The sequence below is a fragment of the Drosophila montana genome, unplaced genomic scaffold, assembly GCF_035044405.1.
Source record: "Drosophila montana isolate Dmon_TW-CO22-7 unplaced genomic scaffold, ASM3504440v1 contig_2127_1, whole genome shotgun sequence".
Lineage (NCBI taxonomy): Eukaryota > Metazoa > Arthropoda > Insecta > Diptera > Drosophilidae > Drosophila > Drosophila montana.
Window position 1 is genome coordinate 1,262,890 of NW_026997035.1, and position 22,709 is coordinate 1,285,598.

The 22,709-nt window shown below is 35.6% G+C and overlaps 2 protein-coding genes, 16 non-coding genes and 1 pseudogene across 19 annotated transcripts in view; 13 read left to right on the top strand and 6 right to left on the bottom strand.

Moving 5' to 3' along the window:
- The window catches only part of EcR (Ecdysone receptor), a 131,147-nt gene extending 123,764 nt beyond the window's left edge, over positions 1–7,383 (bottom strand). For both annotated transcript variants that reach the window (XM_064680667.1, XM_064680665.1), the window contains exons 1-2: positions 7,083–7,383; positions 2,924–3,077 (exon numbers count right to left, since the gene is read on the bottom strand). The gene's annotated coding sequence lies outside the window, so the exon portion shown is untranslated. The remainder of the gene's footprint in view (positions 1–2,923; positions 3,078–7,082) is intronic.
- Positions 150–222, top strand: TRNAK-CUU (transfer RNA lysine (anticodon CUU)). The gene has a single exon. It is a non-coding gene; the product is annotated as a tRNA-Lys (tRNA).
- Positions 1,707–1,779, top strand: TRNAK-CUU (transfer RNA lysine (anticodon CUU)). Its single transcript has one exon. It is a non-coding gene; the product is annotated as a tRNA-Lys (tRNA).
- Positions 1,916–1,989, top strand: TRNAI-AAU (transfer RNA isoleucine (anticodon AAU)). Its single transcript has one exon. It is a non-coding gene; the product is annotated as a tRNA-Ile (tRNA).
- Positions 2,316–2,389, bottom strand: TRNAI-AAU (transfer RNA isoleucine (anticodon AAU)). The gene has a single exon. It is a non-coding gene; the product is annotated as a tRNA-Ile (tRNA).
- TRNAI-AAU (transfer RNA isoleucine (anticodon AAU)) lies at positions 2,626–2,699 on the bottom strand. The gene has a single exon. It is a non-coding gene; the product is annotated as a tRNA-Ile (tRNA).
- On the bottom strand, positions 2,778–2,851 carry TRNAI-AAU (transfer RNA isoleucine (anticodon AAU)). Its single transcript has one exon. It is a non-coding gene; the product is annotated as a tRNA-Ile (tRNA).
- Positions 7,384–7,774: 391 nt separating the features above from the next.
- Positions 7,775–7,847, top strand: TRNAR-ACG (transfer RNA arginine (anticodon ACG)). The gene has a single exon. It is a non-coding gene; the product is annotated as a tRNA-Arg (tRNA).
- Positions 7,848–8,055: 208 nt separating this feature from the next.
- On the top strand, positions 8,056–8,128 carry TRNAR-ACG (transfer RNA arginine (anticodon ACG)). The gene has a single exon. It is a non-coding gene; the product is annotated as a tRNA-Arg (tRNA).
- A 325-nt stretch (positions 8,129–8,453) lies between these two features.
- On the top strand, positions 8,454–8,525 carry TRNAE-UUC (transfer RNA glutamic acid (anticodon UUC)). Its single transcript has one exon. It is a non-coding gene; the product is annotated as a tRNA-Glu (tRNA).
- A 671-nt stretch (positions 8,526–9,196) lies between these two features.
- On the bottom strand, positions 9,197–9,269 carry TRNAR-ACG (transfer RNA arginine (anticodon ACG)). The gene has a single exon. It is a non-coding gene; the product is annotated as a tRNA-Arg (tRNA).
- Positions 9,270–10,059: 790 nt separating this feature from the next.
- TRNAR-ACG (transfer RNA arginine (anticodon ACG)) lies at positions 10,060–10,132 on the bottom strand. Its single transcript has one exon. It is a non-coding gene; the product is annotated as a tRNA-Arg (tRNA).
- Positions 10,133–10,324: 192 nt separating this feature from the next.
- TRNAE-CUC (transfer RNA glutamic acid (anticodon CUC)) lies at positions 10,325–10,396 on the top strand. The gene has a single exon. It is a non-coding gene; the product is annotated as a tRNA-Glu (tRNA).
- Positions 10,397–10,778: 382 nt separating this feature from the next.
- LOC135427100 (probable cytochrome P450 6w1) lies at positions 10,779–13,078 on the top strand. Its single transcript, XM_064680526.1, has 3 exons — positions 10,779–11,276; positions 11,334–12,122; positions 12,613–13,078. Exons 1-3 carry the CDS (start codon positions 10,815–10,817, stop codon positions 12,886–12,888), a joined length of 1,527 nt encoding a protein of 508 aa, XP_064536596.1. The 5' UTR covers positions 10,779–10,814; the 3' UTR covers positions 12,889–13,078.
- Positions 13,079–15,454: 2,376 nt separating this feature from the next.
- On the top strand, positions 15,455–15,573 carry LOC135427213 (5S ribosomal RNA). Its single transcript, XR_010436007.1, has one exon. It is a non-coding gene; the product is annotated as a 5S ribosomal RNA (ribosomal RNA).
- Positions 15,574–16,351: 778 nt separating this feature from the next.
- Positions 16,352–16,470, top strand: LOC135427214 (5S ribosomal RNA). The gene has a single exon (XR_010436008.1). It is a non-coding gene; the product is annotated as a 5S ribosomal RNA (ribosomal RNA).
- Positions 16,471–18,894: 2,424 nt separating this feature from the next.
- Positions 18,895–19,013, top strand: LOC135427215 (5S ribosomal RNA). Its single transcript, XR_010436009.1, has one exon. It is a non-coding gene; the product is annotated as a 5S ribosomal RNA (ribosomal RNA).
- Positions 19,014–20,516: 1,503 nt separating this feature from the next.
- On the top strand, positions 20,517–20,635 carry LOC135427216 (5S ribosomal RNA). The gene has a single exon (XR_010436010.1). It is a non-coding gene; the product is annotated as a 5S ribosomal RNA (ribosomal RNA).
- A 1,207-nt stretch (positions 20,636–21,842) lies between these two features.
- Positions 21,843–21,961, top strand: LOC135427218 (5S ribosomal RNA; annotated as a pseudogene).
- The last annotated feature ends 748 nt before the right edge of the window (positions 21,962–22,709 follow it).

Sequence of the window (22,709 nt, forward strand, 5' to 3'; positions counted from 1 at the left end):
AAAAACTTGGTAACCAAATTTGTTTGTTTTATTTGAGTTATTTTATTTCATTTCGATTCAAATTATTCTATTCATTTCCATTCCATATTCAAATTTTTATAGAATTTTATGTGCTCACATGTTCTGATCATCTGAGCACCTGAGCAACAGCCCGGCTAGCTCAGTCGGTAGAGCATGAGACTCTTAATCTCAGGGTCGTGGGTTCGAGCCCCACGTTGGGCGAAAACAAATTTTATTTTATTTTTTATATATTCACTTCCAAACATTTATTTTTTACTTTTTGTTGCTTGTTTTTGATCAAACCACATTTCTGTTTAGCTTATTTTGCGAACCTACCCTAACTTATTTGGCCTTGTCTGCCGCAGACGCTGCTGTTGTAGCCTGTGGCATACACAAACGAGAAAATGGTCATAAAAGAGAGAGGGAAAAAGAAAGAGGGAGAGAGGAAGAGTATTTATGTAAGCATATGCGTATGTTTGAATGTTGTGCATGGCATTATGCGTGTCAGGTCTAGACGGAGGTCGCGTTGAGTAGCCGACAACGACAATAAACACAAACAATTTGTCAGCACAAATAAGCTTTGCCTTTCATTTGCTTCATTTTGCCCTTTTATTTCGCTTTTATAATGAAAATAGAAGAGCATACAAATTTACTGGGAGAAACATGTTAACGACATAGATAACTAACTAGACGAAAATTCAGAAAGGTCTTCAGATTTTTTAGATATTTTGTTTATTTTATGATTGTAGATCAAATGAATTAGATAGTGTGAAGAAATTCCTGGTCTTTCGGTTTAATTCTGACAGCTTAAAGTCAATTTATATAAAAATAATCAATTTATATAATATAATGTTTCTAATAGATTTATTTATATAATTTTGTTAAGTAGTCATTTATGTCCCATAAAAGAAATTCTTTTTTCTAGTATTTAATCTTTTACTGAAAAATGCAATTGCTTTCTTCCTGATAATCCAGTTTTTATTGTCACAATTACATTTTTCTTCTTTATTTATATTAAATTTTTAATGTAAACATTTACAGCTAGATTACATGCCCAACACATATGCCCGACACTTCTGCACGTAGCGCAACCGAAAAGCCGTCTGCCAGGCTGATTATCTGCCTGCTGTCTGACTGTAAGTCCGCATGTCCCGTTTGTCTCCGCCTCTCTTCGTTTCTTTTGGTCCCATCACACCCCCTCCCTCCTCCATTACACACAAACACACACACAATGTCTGAGTCTCTTTTTCTATATGCATGCATGTATTTTGTTTTGTTTCCTTTCGCACATTGTTTCGTTTTAATATTTTATAGCAAATTACTTGGCCGACGGGGTGGCTGGTTGTCAGCTTGTGTTGTTACCCCTTCTCTCTCTCTCTCTCTGCAGGCCAGCACCCCCTCCTTTGTCTGGTTTTAGATTCTGCATTGAGGTAGGCGCGTAATTTTATACATCATTTCCATTAGGAAACAGTAAAATGCACCGCACAATGGGGGGCATCATGGAAACAATTACAAAGCCAGAACTTACTAGAGTCGAAGGGTCGACCAGGGAAGGGGAAACCAACTAATCAGGACTCCAATCTATTTGTGTAATTCCAGACAAGCGCGCCTATAAATAAAGTCGGCAGCTTTAATGCTACACAGCGTCGAAACGCAGAACTCCCACTTTATAGCGACATGCCGTGTAGGCCACCGACATACACAAAGCCCGGCTAGCTCAGTCGGTAGAGCATGAGACTCTTAATCTCAGGGTCGTGGGTTCGAGCCCCACGTTGGGCGACAGTTAATATTTTGTTTTTCGAATATATAAAAATATATGTGTCAGTATATTATAGAAATATTAAAAACTTTCGAAAATATTTTAAAATATGTTTGCCTGTACTTAAGTACAAAATTTAGCCGCACCATGCCAACTGGCCCATTAGCTCAGCTGGTTAGAGCGTCGTGCTAATAACGCGAAGGTCGCGGGTTCGATCCCCCCATGGGCCAAACTACTTTTTATTTTGTTGTCTATACTTTTATCTTATTTTAGACGTATAATGGAAACATATCAAGCATTTTCAATTTGATATCTATATTTATAAAAGAATTTTCTTTAAAGATAATCAAAACATTATTTATTATTTGTGCAAATTTTATTTACCATTAGAATTTCAAATTTTATATTATAAATTTCGAATGTTTTAATACATTAATAAGAAGTTTAGAGCTTTTACTTAGAAGACCACTAAAACAAAATTGATCAGTCGTTTTCACACAGAGATTTTTAGTATATTATGCGTGGGTAATTTGAAAAAATTGAAAAAAATATACACTGGCCCATGGGGGGATCGAACCCGCGGCCTTCGCGTTATTAGCACGACGCTCTAACCAGCTGAGCTAATGGGCCTTGTTGTCAACGTCTTCTTTGGTGCTTTACTGAAGAAACCAAAACAACGAATGAGTTATAAAAAAATGATACCACTAGAACATACAATGAATATTATGCACCCATTATATGGTATGTCTAGTATGTAATACGTTCACGTGTAATTTACAATAATAAAATTTTTATTTAGTTCGTTTTGTTTAATATACGTAGTTTTAGTATTTTATTTATAAATATTAATAAAAATAATAGAATACTGGCCCATGGGGGGATCGAACCCGCGACCTTCGCGTTATTAGCACGACGCTCTAACCAGCTGAGCTAATGGGCCACCTTGACGCCATCTTGTTTGTAGGACCTTTATTAATACAAAAATTAGCTTTTCTGAAAAAAAATATTAAAAAACTTGTGGCCCATGGGGGGATCGAACCCGCGACCTTCGCGTTATTAGCACGACGCTCTAACCAGCTGAGCTAATGGGCCGCACGATCAAAGCCAAAAGGCAACCAAACTCAATATCTGGACACACTAAAAGATAATAAATTGCAAACTTACCACTAAAAACCTTTGAATACTTTACGACTGGCTGCTAATTTCAGGGTAGCTCCTCAGTATATCTGCCTGAATTATGGCGTGCTTGCCCGCCAGAATGTGTTATAAACGATCTTTTAATAGTATAATTAATTGACCGGATCGATTGATTATGAATCTGCAATTTAAATAGAGGCATAAAATTAGCTGAAAATTCAGAGAAAAAAATACAAGAAACGAAAATAAACAAAAATTGCATCAATGAAACCCAACGAAAACTAATGAAGAAATAAAAATAAAAGAGCAGCAATAGCAAAAACAACAAGAACGGCAAAATTTCGAGAAGCAGACTGAAAAATGTATGCCTCGTAGATACAAGCATATGAAATCAAGTGAAGTGAAGTGTGTGGAAGTAGAGCCGACGCAATAAATTTTCTGTGGTGTAGGTTAGGGCAAGCAGCGGGCGCGCTGGCTCGCTCGCACACAGGCGCACTCGCCAGCTGGCAGCCGAGATGTTAGCCGCAGCGAGAGAGGGAGTAACAGAGGTAGAGAGCGCGAGAGAGAGAGAGAGAGACAAAAAGGCAGCTGCATGGCCGAGTGCACTAGCAGTGGCGCAGGCAGCGCTGCTGCCAGCAATAGTGACAGCGACCGCGGCAGAGAGCTTCAATAGGCCGACGACGCGCCGCGACGGCAGCAACTTGCAGTTTTACAAGAATGAGCGTAGAAACTAGCAGACGGCGCAAAAATAAAGCAGTGTAAAGCAGCAGAGTGTATGTGTGTGTGTGTGCACTGCTGTAAGGGTCGTTGGCGGCGGGCGGCAAGCAGGAACAGCCGACAGGCTGGCATGGCCCGATGTCAGGGGCATGAAGTTGCAATGAAAATGAAATTGCAAGCGGGAACCTAGACACAGCCCCGCAAACACATTAGTATGTATCTGATCTGTGTGTGCGTGTGCCTATGTGTGTGTGTGTGTGTGTGTGCGTGTTATATTTAGTTACTTGTGTCTGGTTCTTACTGCATGCTTTGTGGCAATTTTAGATATGTATCTGCAAGATACATTCGCAAAAGCAGACAAACTTCTGGCCCAAGCACCAAGCACAATTTTCTCTCCGTTGCGCTATTTTCGCTTTCAACGAAGCTGCAACAGCCCAAAATGGTTGACGCTTTTAATGCTCCAGACAAGTTTTTCGATTGAGCAGGTTAATGGGGCTCTCCAGATACATAGGGCTCAAATAAACATGTTTATCTGTTATACATTGATATCTTATATACTTGGGTAGTCTAAGAAGGACAGTACAGTGAAAATCTTTCAAGCGGACACCTGCGTTTCCAGTTTTTTTTTCTCACATATATATGTACATACATTGAGATCTTACGTACTTGGGTAGTCTAAGGTTGAAATATTTTTCTTTTACATATTTCTATATAAATGAGATATATGATTTAAATAAAGCTAAACAACTTTTCCATTTTTTTTTAAAGAAATCGTAAAAGTTTCTTGGATGTCTATATATATGTATACATATGTAGATGACTATACATATTTCACATAATATGGAAGTAGTCTTCATACATATGTTCATATATTTCTATATAAATGAGAGATAGATTAAAAAAAAGCTCGATATTTTTCTAACTTGTTACGAAAAATCGTAAAGTTTTCTTTGATATATATGTATATAGATTTTGCACATAATATTGAAATAGTTTTCATTTTTCACTTATTTCTATATAAATGAGAGATAAATAAAGATGAAAGTTCGAAAACTGTTCTATTTTGTTTCGGGAAATTATAAAATTTTCTATTATATAGAAGTAGTTTTCTTATTATCACATATTTCTATATAAATGAGAGATAAGTAAATAAGATAGACAGTTTTGGGCTATGAAATTAATGTCTGAATTCGGTCAAAATAGATTACGCCCCGCGAAGAGCACTACAAAAATTGGAGGGCCTATGGAGATGCCCAAAAGAACTGTCCATTAAGAGAACTTTCGGTGTGATAAACACAATTTGGTATCTTATACTTAAGAACTTTAAGGAGAAGACACTTTAAAATAGTATTCTGAAAACCGAATTTGTGTAAAGCATTTAAAGTGCAAAAATGTTCTAAAAAAAGACATCTTTGGGATGCCGTAGATTATAAAATTGACTTGTAATAGGGATCTTTTATATTAAGCGCGAAATTTTCTTTTCTTGGCACAATTACAAACTAAGGAACTAAGAAGTTAAAAAATTAATATTAAATATTATTAGATATCAGTATAGAGAACTTGTTTAATGCGTTACTTAACATTTGCCTGTTTGGTATAATAGATATATTTCGCGTGTTCTTCAAGTTCTTTAAATGAAATTGACCGGAATTGCAAATCTGTATTTTCTAGTGCCGGAGATCACATTGACTTTTTATATTCTCATATTTTTTCATTAAATGTATGTATTTCTGTGTATGCTTGTGGATTTACTCTATTCAATCAATCTACTTTTCCCTACAAGTTATGCCACTTGACATATATTTACATATATTCACGTACATAGATACTTAAGTAGACCCAATTTTATATAAAAAATCATAACACAACAAAATGCAAACTTCTCTCATGGGGCATTCACAACCTCTTTAGCGGGATTTACATAACAAGGATTCTGATTTGGTCTAAGTTAAAATTGTTAGTGAAAAAACTAGTGGAAAATAAGTTGTTTTTAGAAGTACTTAGTTGCCTTTTATCTGCCCCGTGGAAGTTGAAACACTTAAATATCGCAAACATGTCCTATTCTTCTGTTATTATTGCCTTCCCTGGTTGTACTTATTAAAAAATATATTTAACTATAATGAAAGTTTTGAAAACTTAAGATAACTATTTAGAAAAAAACGTTTTTAGCTCTTTTTTTGGCTCTCTTCCACAGAATTTTGAGTGATTTTGAGTGAATTGAAATTTGTTAAGCTTGGTTTCAACGAGATTATAATTTGGATCGAAGAACTATATAAAAGTTTTATGAATAAAAATCTGTATATATGTAAGTCCATATATGTATAAGCTGCTCTAGTGTATTCATGCTTTGAAAAACAAGTTTTTTTTGTTGTTTTATTTATTCCGTTTTTATTGTACCGAGCACCGGAAGAGTTCTGCATGTAAATGTGTTGGAGGAAGTTTTCTGTTTAACTTTTCTTCTGTTGAAGTATAAAGCTTAAAAATATGTATATCCATTGGTATGTAAGGTGTATGTAATTTAAACTATGGCAATTTTGTAGTGTTTGGTATGTAGGTGTGCGAAGAGTGGAGGGATGGAGAGAGAGAAAGAGGAAGGGGCGGCACACAATGCTAGACATCAAGATATGTACAGACGGCGGACGCCGTCGTTTGTGGGCCGGCACGTTTGTCAAAAGGGAAGTCAACAATTCTGCCACAGACTATTTTTATGTGCTACGGCGTTTTGTTGTGCGGCAGCAGGCAAAACAAGTCGCCAAACGAGTTAACGGCGGCCGGAGAAGCAAAGATGGAGATGCCGACTAAAAGAGTGACAGAGAGAGGGAGAGCGGCGGCAGCAGGTCGCTTGGCGCTTTTCGCTGCCAGTGTGGAGGCCTACAAACACACATACACACACACACACAAAAACACATGAACATGCACTCATACATGCACACACACATGCACACGCTTAGCGCCAAAGCAACAACAGCGTGACCGTCTCATAGACGCAGGCAGCGCGAGAGATCCACAGACACACACACACACAGCCAAATAAACATATCATAACATACACACATACCCCAGCGTGCATACATATGTAAATGGAGAAACGGCAGCTAAACAAACAGCAAAAACAACAACAACAACGAACGGCGTCTGCTTTAGCCCTAGCCCCAATCTTTGAGCTTTTCGCTTTTCGCTTTTACGCCTTGCTTCTCGTGCTCATTCTTGTTCTTGTTCAATTTCGTTTCCATTCGTTTCGTTTCATTTGATTTGGTTTTTGGGCTTTAACGCTGCTTGGCCGAGGCAGAAGCAGACGATGAAAACAAAAAAGTATGTGAAAAAACAGAATAGGCAAACGCAAAGAAGCGCCAGAATAAGTTGAAAAAGAAGAAGCAGCAGCAGTAGCAGCTCGTATACATTTTGACAGCTGCGCAAGGGGGGCAGCGAGGGGCAGAGGCTGTATTGTCGGCATTTTAGCTGCACTCACCGTAATAACTGCATCTAGTTATATTTGTAACTCGCATTTGCATTAATTATTTTTGATTTATTATTGCACACGCACTCACAATACACAGTATAAACACACACACACGCACTCTTTTCTACTTTTCTCTTTTTATTATAAACAATTTGTTGTATGTATGTATTTCTTTTATATTTTGTTGCTCAGAGATTCTTCTTTTATTTTATTTATGTTTCGCACTTGCTTACGTCGCGCGCACGTACAACTTTTTAGCGTCCGTTATACGACATCCACATTTTCGTTGCCACTGAACTGCACACTGTGAGCGCCAATGAGAGACTGAAATGAATATTTGTGGTCGACGCCAGCAGTTGCGGCCTCTGCTGCAGACGCCGTGACATCGCTGTGGCGACTGCGGGAGAGCAACTGCGCTGCCATGGGGGGCGCGTTTAATTAACATGTATTTGCCATAGAGTAATATGTGAGCGTTATGAATAAAAGACTAACGAATTAATATAGTTACCCATCATACTTGTTAATATGTTATATATATATATATATATATTATACATATATATTTTTTATTGCGCCCCACTAGGTGGGCACCTCTGGTTGCCACTGCTTGTTTAGCCTGCTTGTGGCGCTACTTTAATTGAATATGTACATTTTGCTCTGCTTTAGTTGAATACGGCTTTTATGCTGCTTGTTCACAATCGGGTCCTGTGGCGCAATGGATAACGCGTCTGACTACGGATCAGAAGATTCCAGGTTCGACTCCTGGCAGGATCGCAATTATTTTTTCTCGATTATTATAAATAATATTTTAATTATTTACGTTGATTATTATATACACATTCATATAACTAAACTTTATGCAAAAGTATATAGATCATCAACTTTTATCGAATGTCTGTCTGCAAACAATTTGGTTTATGTGTCTCTAACTATTCCAGCGAACTGCTTGCCAAAGTGTGTTTTTGATGCCGAATAATCAAGCGGTCCTGTGGCGCAATGGATAACGCGTCTGACTACGGATCAGAAGATTCCAGGTTCGACTCCTGGCAGGATCGATTTTTTAATCTCCGTTTTTATTGATCTATAATATTTTGAAAAATATTCAAATTATAACCAAATAAGAAATCTTGATATAAAGTAAACAATTTAAAACACGATGATTATTTTTAAATATTTACTTAATAAAAGACCCTCTGAATATATTTTTATCGTTTGTATTATTTGCACAGATTTGTTTTTGTTTATTATTTACGCGAGTAAAGCAATTTGTTAAATTAATATAAACAGCCACAAATACGTTAATACTTTGTGCATTTGAAATACTGATGCTATAAGTAACGGTAAGAAGATATGGTGTTATTTGCTTAACCAATCACCGCCTCCCATATGGTCTAGTGGCTAGGATATCTGGCTTTCACCCAGAAGGCCCGGGTTCGATTCCCGGTATGGGAAGTTACTTTTTTCTTTTTCATTTCAATTCCAAAGAGAAATGCTTCGATTGCGTACTTCCACAAAAACAATTTACAGACTAGGTAGTCTAGGTGCATAAAAATATGATTTCTCCAGCTAATACTCTTTTATCCGATTTCCGTGCTGCATCTGTGCCTCGCAGACAATTGCAAATAGCACAAATGCGTGGCACATTTTTCGGTTACAACTTTCTGCTATTATGCAAATCACAGTGGATAATAACACATTTGCTGCACACACAAGCACATACAAGTCCTTCAAAGGGAATCATTTCGATGTCACCTTAAATGTCCTTGGCGTGCAATTGTACACACAGCTGGTATTTCCCCATTCGCTCTACGCCCCACTCTGCAAAACTTTCGACGTTTCCGCTGTTTAGCATAAAGCGACACATAATCCACAAACTCCACACGACGTCACTTGATTTGCTTTTAGCCACCTCAGCAACTGCACTTTGTCATTGAGAGCTGCTTCTCCTGCTACTGGACAATCCCTATTCAAGTGCATCATACTTGATGCAAGAAAGATAAGTAGCATTTTTTGCACGTATCCACTTTCAATAAACTTGCGACATGTACTGTATATTTAAAAAGTCTTTAGGTTCTGTGGTAAGTGAACAAATCTCAAAAAGTTTTTTAAAAAGTTAAAAAATCCGATCCTGCCAGGAGTCGAACCTGGAATCTTCTGATCCGTAGTCAGACGCGTTATCCATTGCGCCACAGGACCGATGAGGTATTTTTGCCAAAAGCTCACTAAGAGGCGTAAGCTTTAAAGAGTCGAACTTTTATAATGAAATTATTTTATTATGAAGTACAATATGTCAATTCTATAAGTATGGTTGCACATACTATTTTGAGAATCCAAAGGTTTACTTACAGTTGTTGAATAATTAAATCTTTTAGAAAAAGTATATACAGTATAATTTGCTTAGCTGCCTCGATACTAAGCTGCATCGGTAAGATAGCTGCCTGAAACTTTCTTTTCGCTGCAATAAGAGCTAATTTTGTATGAAATTAATTACATTAAGTGCATCCAACTTATCAGCCTTTTGCACTTAAGCGCCTCCTATAGGCAGTAATTGTTTGCCAATTTCTATGAATATCATGTAAGTTGACTGCGCCATCTATGATCAGATGTGCTGATTTTTGATATGTTTTTCTTATGTGTACAATAAACTGTATTGAAATTGAATTAAATGTAATTTAAGTACATAAAGTTAATAAAAACTATCAAATTAATTTATTAATCTTAGTACTGTTAAATAGAATTCAGTGCAAGTTAAAAAAGTGAGGTTACTATGAAATCGATTCACGTTTAGGAAAAAAAAATAAATTAAGTTAACTGCCTTTTTAGGATAGCTGCCTCTAATGTCTGTGTAAAGACTCGAGGCAGCTAAGCAAATTAGTTGTTAAACAACAATTGTCTTCAATGCACTTTAAATGGATTTGGAGTGTTTTTTTTAATACAAAAAATAATTTACATTAAAGTAAATTATATAAATAATTAAACAAAAAATCGATCCTGCCAGGAGTCGAACCTGGAATCTTCTGATCCGTAGTCAGACGCGTTATCCATTGCGCCACAGGACCACATGCTGCCACAATGTCATAATCTTTTTAAGAACGCTTAGCAATAACATCTTGATGTCGTAACTGCATTACCGACAAGATACAAGCAGTTAACTGACTAATAGTTAAACACGCAGAAAAAACTGCTTTCAACTGAAGTACGTGTGAAATTCTTGTGTGGTTAAATTAGGATTTGCCGGTACCTTAACTACTTCCCATATTGTCTAGTGGTTAGGATATCCGGCTCTCACCCGGAAGGCCCGGGTTCAATTCCCGGTATGGGAAACGGGGAAAGCTCTTTTTTTTTTTAATTTTATTTAGCTTTTTTTACATGCAAGCTGTAGATTTTGTATTGTTAAGCATGAATTGGTTATCCTTTATCAATTTAGGTTAGAAATTAGAAATTAACAATGTCACAGAATGGCAGAAGACCTGTACTGTATTGCGTCGGATTTTAATGCAAATCTCGATTTGAAAGATTTGCGCATATTTGTTCGCGGCAGAAAAAAACGTGTGTATATTTTGTCTAGTCATCGAGAGTAGGCAAATATTATTGCTGGCAATGCTCGGCAACTAAGTCTGTTATCAAAGCGAAAATAAACCAAGTTAGAATGACTAGCCGATCGTCGTGTTCTCGTGTTAATAAAAGCTTCAGCAAGAGCAATGCCCAAAACAGTGGCTGCATGTTGTCGAAACCTTAAACATGTCTACAGAACTGTTACTACTGATCGCCACATTGGCGATCGTTTTTTATATATGGCAGCGACGCGCCTATAGCTACTGGCATCGATCGGGTGTAAAGCAAATCAAACCGTCGCCAATATTTGGAAATGCCCGCAGTATACTCACCGGCCGAGTGGCGTTCTTCGAGCAGATCCGTTTGCTGCACACGGCGAAAGGTTTTGAAAATGAGCCGTTTGTCGGGGTGTATCTACTGCATCGTCCAGCTCTAATCATTAGAGATTTGGATCTGATTAAAACGGTGATGATCAAGAAATTTAGCTACTTTACAAATCGTGCGCTACAAACCGATCCCCATCGCGATCCGCTGGGCAAAAATAATCTGTTCTTTGTACGCAATCCGGACTGGAAGGAGTTGCGCAATAAAATCTCGCCCGTGTTCACCAGCGGCAAGATCAAGCAAATGTATCCATTGATGTTGGAGGTGAGTGCCAGAGGGTTCATTTTTTGGGATTTCAAATTCATTTAAATTATAATATAGATCGGCAGGAATCTTGAAAAGAATCTGGCAGAACTACCCGCTGATTCTCTGATAAGTGTTAAAAATATTTGCTCGCGTTTCACCACGGATCTTATAGCGACCATCGCTTTTGGACTGAAAGCCAATGCGTTGGGCGATATAAAGAGCGAATTTTATAAATACAACAAGTCCATTTTCGACATAAACATCAGCCGCGGCATCGACTTTACCATTATCTTTATGCTGCCCATGTTAGCTTCGTTGGCCCGCGTTACGGTCTTCTCCAAAAAAGCCTCCAATTTCATGCGCCGCAGCATCAGCTATGTTCTGGCAGAGCGCGAGAAATCGGGTCTGCGACGCAACGATCTGATTGACATATTGCTGGCGATGAAGCAAGAGGCGGCTGCCCAGCCCGATAGGACAGAAAATAGGGCCAAGGAACTGGACTATCTTGTGGCACAGGCGGCAATCTTTCAGACCGCGGGCTACGAGACCAGCTCCTCGACCATGACCATGACACTGTTCGAGTTTGCCCATCAACCTGAGATACAGGATCGTTTGCGTCGGGAAATAAAGGACTACTTTGGTACAGAGGATCACATTGATTACGAACGCATTCAAGAGATGCCCTATCTGACTCAGGTGCTGAACGAGACCCTACGCAAGTATCCCATTGTTGGCTATGCCGAACGAGAATGCGCACAGCCCGCGACTGGGGAACGCTTCACTCTGGCACCCTACTCCGATCTGGAACTGCCGAATGGCCTACCAATCTATATTTCCAGCTTAGGCATACAACGTGATGAGAAGGTCAGTTATGTTCTTATTAAAGCTCTTTTATACCAGCGCAATAGCTCTTTTAAATCTTTTTGAAAACTGTTTAAAACCGAGTTAGGCCCCATTTTCAACTCGAAATGGATTAAACCTGGTTTGAAACGGCTGTAAAACTATATAAAACTGTTTTAAAACAGTTTTAAAGCTGCTTTAAACCTGCTTTAAGTAGGTTTTAAACCTGACTGAAATCAGTTTAAAAACTGCTTTAAACACGTTTGAGAGATCTTTAAAGCCAGCCTCAAACCTTTTTAAAAACTGTTTAAAACCGGGCTTTATTTGTAACGCAAATTGGGTTCAACCTATTTCGAACCGGTTGTAAAACTTTTTGAAACTTGATTTAAAACAGTTTTTAATCTGTTTTAAGCATATTTTGAACTGAATTCAAACGACTTTTCAAAAGAGGTTTTATGAACCTCTTTTAACCTGTTTTGAACCTATTTCTAACCGCCTTTATACACGTTTTCAGTACTGGCCGGAACCGGAAAGATATAATCCGGACCGTTTTGCGCCCGAGAACCGTGATTCTCTAAATATGGATGCGTATATGCCCTTTGGCATTGGTCCACGCAATTGCATTGGGATGCGTCTTGGCCTACTCCAGGCCAAATTGGGTCTGGTTCATTTACTGCGCAATTATCGGGTGGTCAAGTGCCCCAAAACCCCCAAGACTCTACGATTTGCCAATTTTAGTGCTGTGATCACTCCAAAGGATGAAATTTTCTTAAAACTGGAACGTGCTTAGAATCAAAGAGAGTACAGTTGAATTCCAAAATGGGCTTCAGCTTAGACCAAATAAAAATTTAAATATTTTTAAGACTTTTCGAAACTCACCAGCATAATGTTTATATACTTAAACAAAAAATTCTAAAAAATATCAACTTGAGCTACTTATGGGTTCTTAAAATTAAAAAAAAAAGTTTGTTAATTTTCTAATATATTTTCATAAAACATTATATATGTATATACATATTTGTTAAAGCTAATTGATAAATATATTAAATTGTTTAAAAAAAAATAAATATGTCTTGAAAATTGTTTGGCAAAAAACAGAAAATATTTTTCCAAACGCAAATCATGACCAAAAACGTAGTTAATAATCAGCCAGGAGGTGGAAAAGTACTCGAGAATCAAAAAAGATAAAGAGTATATGGTATATAGGCATTGTAGTAGGTCGGAGTTTTATTATCAACGCTTTTGCGTACGTTCTAAAACGAAATTAAATGAATTTTCATTCAAATACATTTGCTTTAAGTAAATGCCTAAACCAAGCGCCATCAACAAGCTGCCCACTAATTTGCATAACTTGTTGTACAAATAATTATTTATGTATAAATATATATATATATATATATATATATATATATATATATATATATATATGTAAGCTAACCTGCTTGTTAGGCGCACGCGTTATCAAGCTATATATATATATTGATATATATATATAATATATATATATATTGATAACGCGTGCGCCTAACAAAGAGTCAAGTTTTATTAGCTTTTAATTAATGATATGTGCACAGTTTAATCTTAATTGCTGTGCTACACTCGGCGAAAAAAATCGTTCTAAATTCTAAAATCAGCATTAAAAGCGTTTTTCTTCCAAAAATATAATATATAATATAATATTATAATATTTCTCATTGTTAAATATATTTAAGCAAAGAATAAATAAATAAATATTTTTAAATTCACTGTAAATATTAAAAAGAAAAAGAAATAATAAGAAAATCGTCAGAAATAAAAATAAAATGTTTTCAATTTAAGTACAGGTTCTTTTTGTATTCAAGAATTCGGGAATTAAAGACACACATTGAAAAAAATATAAGAAAATTGCTTTATATATATATATATACAAAAACTATAACGTGTTTTTAATCCCAGAATAATTGAATACAAAAAATATTTTATTGGATTATTTTCAAGCTTCTGAGTACACGATTTTTTAAACATTGTAAAGGATTAAATTAAAGTTTCTGGGTACACGAATTTTTTAATCTAGTACTTAAGAATTGGGAGTTACATTCAAATTTCGGATCAAAATTTTTCATACACTAAAATGTTTTTAAATATTAAAGAGAGAAGTTCTTATATAAAAGAATAACGGCTGAAGCAAATCTAGAGTTTTTCTAGTCTTAAAAAAGGTTTCTTTTGTTTTGTGTACACATTTTTTCTGAGTGCAAAAGCACATGGCAAACATGGCAAGGCAGATTACTTAATCAATCAAATGCGTTCAATGACAGGCCAAACAATTGGATTTAGTTCAACATTTCTGCCATTTAACCTTGCCCCCGGCTCAACCCCACGACCAAAGGCAAGCCAGTTGTGGCGACTCGTGCGTGACATGCCAAGGATGCCCCGTGGACAATTATCCTTCAGCTAAGCTGCTGGCAACCTCGAGGAGAAGCAAATGTGTCATAATGGGGCAGGGGCAACAGTTGCTTGCAACAATTGCGGTTGCCGCAAAAAAGTTTTTGCTCAACAAAATGACGCTGTAAAATGCATTCCCGGCAACAGCTGTGAGTCCTTGTAATATCCATGTACAGACTTTGTTGTAGTAAGTTGTGTTTGTTGTTGCTTTATTACACACACTGAAGCTGGAGCACTTAACGCACTTAATACAATTGTCGATTTACTCAGCGCAATGTCGCAAAAGCGCTTAAAAAGCGGGCAGCGAGTGTTGCAAGTGTGGAGGCACTCAGTTGCATCTTAACCACGTAATGCGCCCCATAACGTGGCTAATTACAAATGCATCGCATTCGTATCGTTAGCTACCTTGTAATGTGTCTAACAGAACGCATATTTAACATGCAAAAAGGCGTCTTTTGGTTTTAATAAATATCATCTGTATAGCTAAATTACATTGCGAGTACTTATTAAGCTCTAGCGTGACTTCGACTTATTAAATCAAAATATGAGAGTGTTTAAGTTATTAATATTGTTTTTTCTTTATTTCCATTGCATTGAATGTTTATTGAATGACTATCCCAAATAACTTAATTTTTATTTTCTCTCAAATTTAGTATAATACATTTTCTTATACTAATTATTAGTTATTATTTCTGAATTATTATTATTTGCTTATATTTAATGTTTATGATAATATATTATTATTTACTTAGTTTTAACATTATTACTTTAAAGTATTTCTTATTATTTAATGCTTGGTTTGGTTGACGCTTGGTTAAATGCGAACGCTGAACTACATCTCTTCGAACCTTCTTCAAAATAAATGTTATAAAAAACACTCAATTGACTATTTTTGAGTTTCAGATAGAAATTCATGCTTTAGTCACTCGACTTTCGCCAACGACCATACTACGCTGAATACATCGGTTCTCGTCCGATCACCGAAATTAAGCAGCGTCGGGCGCGGTTAGTACTTAGATGGGGGACCGCTTGGGAACACCGCGTGTTGTTGGCATCGGTTGACAACCTTTTTTTTAATAAATTAATAACTTCATGAGAGTTTTTCTTTTTCTTAAATTTTTAGCACTTGCTGATAATAAATTAATTTATCTCTCAGCTTTTGAATCTCATTATTTCAACTATTCTGCCTTGCCTTGCATACGTTCATATTCAGATATAAATTGTTACTTAATATTCTTAATATACATGCACACATACGTACCTACACACGCACATTCATACACACATAAGTACATATTTCATACATACATACATAGAAACATACATACATACATACATACATACATACATATATACATACATCATATTCACATCCAAAAATATATACATACAGCGGGTTCTTCCCGGCCTTATCCGTAGCAATTTGTATGCTTACACTTATAGATATAATTTTTTATCCAGTTTGCGCCCGTGGAAAATTTAAATCTAACTCTACCACCTTGAAGTCCACTTCTATTCGAAAATAAGTTTAAAATCTATCGAACTATGAACCAAAAGATGGAAACAACGGTATTAGCCTATACAATCGTTATCTGATGAAAATCGTTAGGCTATTATTTTAAACTACTAATAATTAAGAAAATTAATATAAAATTAATTATATTAACTGGAATATAAAATTGCAATCAAAAGAAATACATAAATGTTGATTTGCTACGAATGGTCTGCGAACTTCTATTATTATATATTAAATCTGTCGAGTGACATAAGAATTCACAATTGCTTATTCTCAAATTGTAGATACATATTCATGCTTTAGTCACTCGACTTTCGCCAACGACCATACTACGCTGAATACATCGGTTCTCGTCCGATCACCGAAATTAAGCAGCGTCGGGCGCGGTTAGTACTTAGATGGGGGACCGCTTGGGAACACCGCGTGTTGTTGGCATCGGTTGACAACCTTTTTTTTGTGTATCTCTACACTTTGTATTATTATTTAATTAATTATTTTTCTTGCCCATTCAGTATTTTATTTTTATTTATCGAACGTACGCAGACGGTTTTTTGAATGCTACAAACATATATTTTGTTTAGTTTATCTAATGATTTTAATTTTGTTGAGCCCTATGCCTAATTGTTTAATCTCTTCTATTACCAAATGAAACTTTAGTTATTTATTTTACAAATAAAAGCCAGTACTCGATTTGAAATGCTTTTTTACTTTTGACTGCTTTGGAAGCTAAACTTCTCTTCCTTTATTTTCTCCCGAGCAGTTCCTGAGCTTTTTCCTGTTTCCCTCTTTGATAATATTAGCCTTGCGCATTTTCCAACTTTCGTAACGACATCAAAATCAACGTGAAAAAATGCGAAATGACATAAAATTAAATGATATACTGCATTTAAGCCAATTTACAGTTGACTTGTTTTCACGGGGGGTGTGGATGGGAGGATGGGCGATTGGGGAGGAGCTGCAACTCAAGCGTACGCAACAGCTTGCGATGACTTTGCACTGACCTTGTCGGGCGAGAGGGCCGCAACTGCAGAAACCAAATACGAAATACGAAATACGAAATACATTTCCCGATTCAACTTATTCTCCCCATGTGCTATTGAAAACTGCGCGTAAGTCGCACGCGATTTGTATACCCATTACCAATGGAAAGCTGTAAAAGGGGTTTGATATACTTTTACACAGGCTCGCAAGTGTTTGTCTATAAAGTAAATATTTTTTTAGACATCGGGAATTTATCCCGAAAAGAAAATCAACATGAGCCAATTTTTGTTGCCCAAAAAGTTTCGTAAGCAAACTTGGTAAAATATAGTTTGTTTAGAAGTTATTTTAGATTTTTATTGCATCATTTAACTGTTTTTATTTTGTAGTTTAAAACTCTGTACTTAGCATAGTAATTGATACATGTGAAGTATTTTTAAAATTTGTATTATATTCAACATAATTTTAAACAGGATAAAAAAACTATTCACAAAATTTATGTTTTATTCTAAATTTGTTTTCTTTCCAATGTTTTTAAGTAGAATAAATAAAATAATAGAAAAAAAAAATGATCTAAAATATGTATATATTCTAAGAATTTGGTATACTTTTTCAATATGATTTTTATTGCTACTAAAATTTATTTATTTATTGTTATTTAAATTTATTTATATTTATTTACATATTTTAATTATATATTTTTAAAATTTAAATATATTTATTTACATTTATTTTTATTTGTTTATATTTATTTATATTTTTTTTTTTATTCATATTTATTTGTATGCGTTTGCATTTATTTGTACTTATTTTTAATTTTTTAAGTTTATTTACTTTAATTTATATTTATTAACATTTATTTACATTTATTTGTATTTATTTATTTATATTTATTAAAAATAATTTTTTGACTGCTATTTATTGGAGGAGGACTAAGTCTCCAAGTATTCTTTAAAGGGTAACTCCTAGTCGATGCCTGTAGCAATTCTTTCTATTTAGTATCTAACTTTTGTTACCTTCACGCATCTTTGGACTTTTTCATTTTTATTGAATTGCATTGGCAAAGCCATCGAACAACAAAATCCACTCTACGATAGCTACTTAAAGTTGTTGTAGTAAGTTTTTGGGTGCGGATGCGGCACCTGCATCAAAATGCGCATAACTGGACGGCTGGCCATTAGTTTTAATTAGCCCCACTGTGCACAGTGCATTTCATTCCGCTAGATTAGCCATCATAAAAGCAAAACTGCGACTGAAACTCAGATAAAGCTTCGCCTTGAGCAGAAATTGCATGCAAATTGACATAAAATTAATAAACACGCAAATTGCATCGTTTTCGGGGTATACTAAGGCAAGCGGGTGGGGAGGTGTGTGTGGGGGGAGAGGACAACATTATTCTAATTAGCTGGAAACTTTACCCCAGAACCTTGTGCTACATCAAGAATTTGTTAATTAAACGGAGGGCGAACCACGCTAATGTCTCCAGCTTTGACGGGACATTGACTAAGAACAAAAAAATAATAACATAAAAGTGCGATAAAATCTTAATGAAACATTGGATTTTGTTGCACTGATTTGGCAAAGCAACTTCTTTCGCGAGGGAACGCAGGGTCAGGGTTTTAGTAATGCAAACTAAATGAGTGGCGATTGCTTAAGAAAAGGGACAAAACTGAAGGCAGCTGGAAGAGTTTTTCAATAAAATTATTAAATTTCTTTATTGCTTGAAATACACATTTAACTAGTTTTTAATATTATTCCAATAATTCTTCCATTTAAATCAAGGTAGAAGCATTTGCTTACAATTATCGAATATCATAAGAATTCACAATTGCTTATTCTCGAATTGTAGATACTTATTCATGGTTTAGTCAGTCGACTTTCGCCAACGACCATACTACGCTGAATACATCGGTTCTCGTCCGATCACCGAAATTAAGCAGCGTCGGGCGCGGTTAGTACTTAGATGGGGGACCGCTTGGGAACACCGCGTGTTGTTGGCATCGGTTGACAACCTTTTTTCTAATAAATGAATAACTTCATGAGAGTTTTTCTTTTTCTTAAATTTTTAGCACTTGCTGAAAATAAATTAATTTATCTCTCAGCTTTTGAATCTCATAATTTCAAATATTCTGCCTTGCCTTGCCATTTATACAAATTTATTTTGACATTGCCCGATTCAAATTTTATTATATTTTTATAGATTTTAAACTTACATATCTTAGTCTTATAAAAATACCTTGTTATAAATGATAACAGCAACTTCATTGAACCTATGAATGGGTCCATATATATATATATATATATATGTATATATATATATTTTTATATATAATTATATATTTGTATTTACGTATTCAACTCTAAGCTTACACTCTGAATAATTCTATCGTCATCTATCAGTAGGCGGGAAACGAAGTATTCTATAAAAACATCACTGAAAGAGCAGAAAAGCAGAGATAATGTTAATAAGCTTTATAAGCTTGCCGAGCCTTACTTAAACTAGTGAGAATCGCGTAGTAGAGCAATGTTTATAAATACGATTCTATGTTAAATTTCAGTTCAGCTCAAAATACAAATATGCTTAAATACATACATACACGTAACTATTCAAATACATACAAACAAACATTCATACATACGACTGTAAAAGTTATTGCTTTTTTTTTTAAAATATAATACCAGTATTTTTAATGACCTCCACTAAAGCCATATCCTCCTTAATAGTCGACTCCCCCTTCCAGTATTAAGGCCACCGCCACCTCCTGTTGAAGTGAAGCCTATGAAACTTACTTGAATTTCTGAGAATGGGATAGCAGGACATTTTTAAGAAAGGTTGTTTCGAATTTTCAACATATAAACATACAAAATATATGCATACGTTCATATACAGATATAAATGGTTACTTAATATATACATACATGCACACGTACATACACACGTACATACACACGCACATTCATACACACATAAGAACATATTTCATACATACATACAAACGTACATACATGCATACGCGCATACATACAAATATACACAAATATATATTCATATTCACATCCTGGCTTTATCCGTGGCAATTTGTATGCTTACACTTTTAAATATAACTTTTCATCCAACTTGGGGCTGTGCAAAATTTAAATCTAACTCTACCACCTTGAACTCCACTTCTATTTGAAAATACGTTTAAAATCCATCGAACTATGAACCAAAAGATGGAAACAACGGTATTAGCCTGTACAATTGTTATCTGATGAAAATCGTTAGGCTATTATTTTAAACTACTAATAATTAAGAAAATTAAAATAAAATTAATTATATTAGCTGGAATATAAAATTGCAATCAAAATTAAGACCCGCATAAGAAATACATAAATGTTGATTTGCTACGAAATGGCCGCGAATTTCTGTTATCATATATTAAATCTGTCGAGTGACATACGAATTCACAACTGCTTATTGTCAAATTGTAGATACTTATTCATGATTTAGTCATTCGACTTTCGCCAACGACCATACTACGCTGAATACATCGGTTCTCGTCCGATCACCGAAATTAAGCAGCGTCGGGCGCGGTTAGTACTTAGATGGGGGACCGCTTGGGAACACCGCGTGTTGTTGGCATCGGTTGACAACCTTTTTTTTAATATATTATAATAGTTGAGGAGAATTTTTCTTTTTCATACGTTTTTAGCATCCGCTGAAAATAAAAAATAAATTATCTCTCAGCTTTTAAATCTTATTAATTTAATCTTATTAATTTAATCGGTTAATAACCCTTTTTATATTAGCTGAATATAAATGTTTACTTCTTTTTAATTTTTGGTATCTGCTTAAAATAAATGTAATAATCTCTTAGCTATTAAATCTCGTTCATTTAAATAATCTGTTTCGCCATTTTCTCTAATTTATTTGTACATAAGCATATTTTAGTTATATTATAAATTCCTATATATAAAGTGCTTGCTATAAAGTTATCTCTGCCGAAATTTTAGTAGTTTTATTTTATTCAATACATTATACATTCTTTATGAAAATTAAATGCTAAAAGCCTAGTTAGGATACACAATTTTCTAATAGCATCACCGACCGATGGAGGTGTTTTATTTGCCAGTCCGGCCAGCTGTGCCCCTTTTCACAGCCAATTTTGTCAGTGACGCGAGAAAATAGTTTTTTTAAGTAAAATTACAAATAATCTTAATTTACTATATTATTTAAGAAAATACAATGAATAGGAAAGAAGAAAGTAAGAAGTTGTTAACAAAGTAATGAAATGTATGCTAAAAAAATAGAGTATTAAGTAGATAAGATAAAGAGATAGTAATGGGAAATCACTGATCGGGTGGGAGAAGATGTATGGCCTGTGCGGCAAACTATGCCCCTGCTCATAGCTGGGAATGGTCAGTGAGTTCCCGAAGGTATCCTAAAAGCAATGATTTTATTAGGAGTAGAGAAAGTTGGGTAGAAAAACGTGATGCAAACTATTGTAATATTTACATAACACGCGAAAAGGATCGTGCATAGCATCTGTTGTGCACGTAGATAAGAATAAGGGGCGATAATTCCTGGTGAAATAGAGCATTATAATTTTTATCATTTATGCAACTTTGGTATTTTTATATTTATGCATATATACATTGATTGGGTTTCCCTTTTCGTTCTTGTTAGTGAAACATTATGCATTTTATTTATGATAACCCAATTTCAACGAGCCTTATAAATGCTTTTAAAAAAATGCAGGCATTTATTAACATAGTCGAATATATAAAAATTCACAGCTGCTTATTGTCAAATTGTAGATACTTATTCATGCTTTAGTCACTCGACTTTCGCCAACGACCATACTACGCTGAATACATCGGTTCTCGTCCGATCACCGAAATTAAGCAGCGTCGGGCGCGGTTAGTACTTAGATGAGGGGCCGCTTGGGAACACCGCGTGTTGTTGGCATCGGTTGACAGCCTTTTTGTTATTTTTAAAATAATTTTTGTTTCAGTTTGCTAATTCAATACGAATTGTTATCAGTACCCTTGCGACTTATTTTGATTTTTTCACAGACAGTCCTGACGGGCAATATGTAAAAGCCTTGTGCAGCAGCTCGTGGGGCAACATTTGTAATTCTTTGCAGCCTTGTGCGGCAAGGCTAACTAGGGGCACGAAACAAATGGATTAAACTGTATTAAGTTTTGCTGGGGCCAGAGCCAATTGTGAGCATAAGATGAATTTCCACGCTTTAAAATGAAAGCTAAGCATTGGCTTAGCCATTCACGACCTTCGTTTAACGTGCTGTGAAAATGGCCACCAGGCAGAATGACACCAACAGCCACAACTTCTGCTGGCCCAACCCCAGTTTCGCATAAATTAAGTGCAAGCAGCAGCAGCAACAGCAGCCATTGGTCCTTAGCTTTAGAGACCTCGCCCGAGCCCGAGCCCCCGGACGCAGGACGCAGGACGCATTTATTCTGCGTGACTTTTGTTGTCAGTTTTAGCCCCCCTATCAACCCGCCCATCTCTGCTGCTGTTGTCTTTGTTGATGCTGTCGTTCGCGTACTTTGCTCTCAGTTTCCTGCTGCAGTAGCCAATTTAATTGCAATTTTTCCTGCACCCAGCGCAAAAGACAAATAACCAAAGCTAATAGATCATGTCATCTTGTCAACAAGTTTTACAATCTAATTGCGCACATTCAACAAGAGCGCAC

What these genes read in the sequence shown, in the direction of transcription:
- LOC135427100 (XM_064680526.1), top strand. Translation starts at nt 10,815, where the DNA reads ATGTCTACAGAACTGTTACTACTGATCGCCACATTGGCGATCGTTTTT. An exon ending in TGTATCCATTGATGTTGGAG is followed by an intron (nt 11,277 to 11,333) that starts GTGAGTGCCAGA and finishes ATTATAATATAG; the next exon opens with ATCGGCAGGAATCTTGAAAA. An exon ending in GCATACAACGTGATGAGAAG is followed by an intron (nt 12,123 to 12,612) that starts GTCAGTTATGTT and finishes ACACGTTTTCAG; the next exon opens with TACTGGCCGGAACCGGAAAG.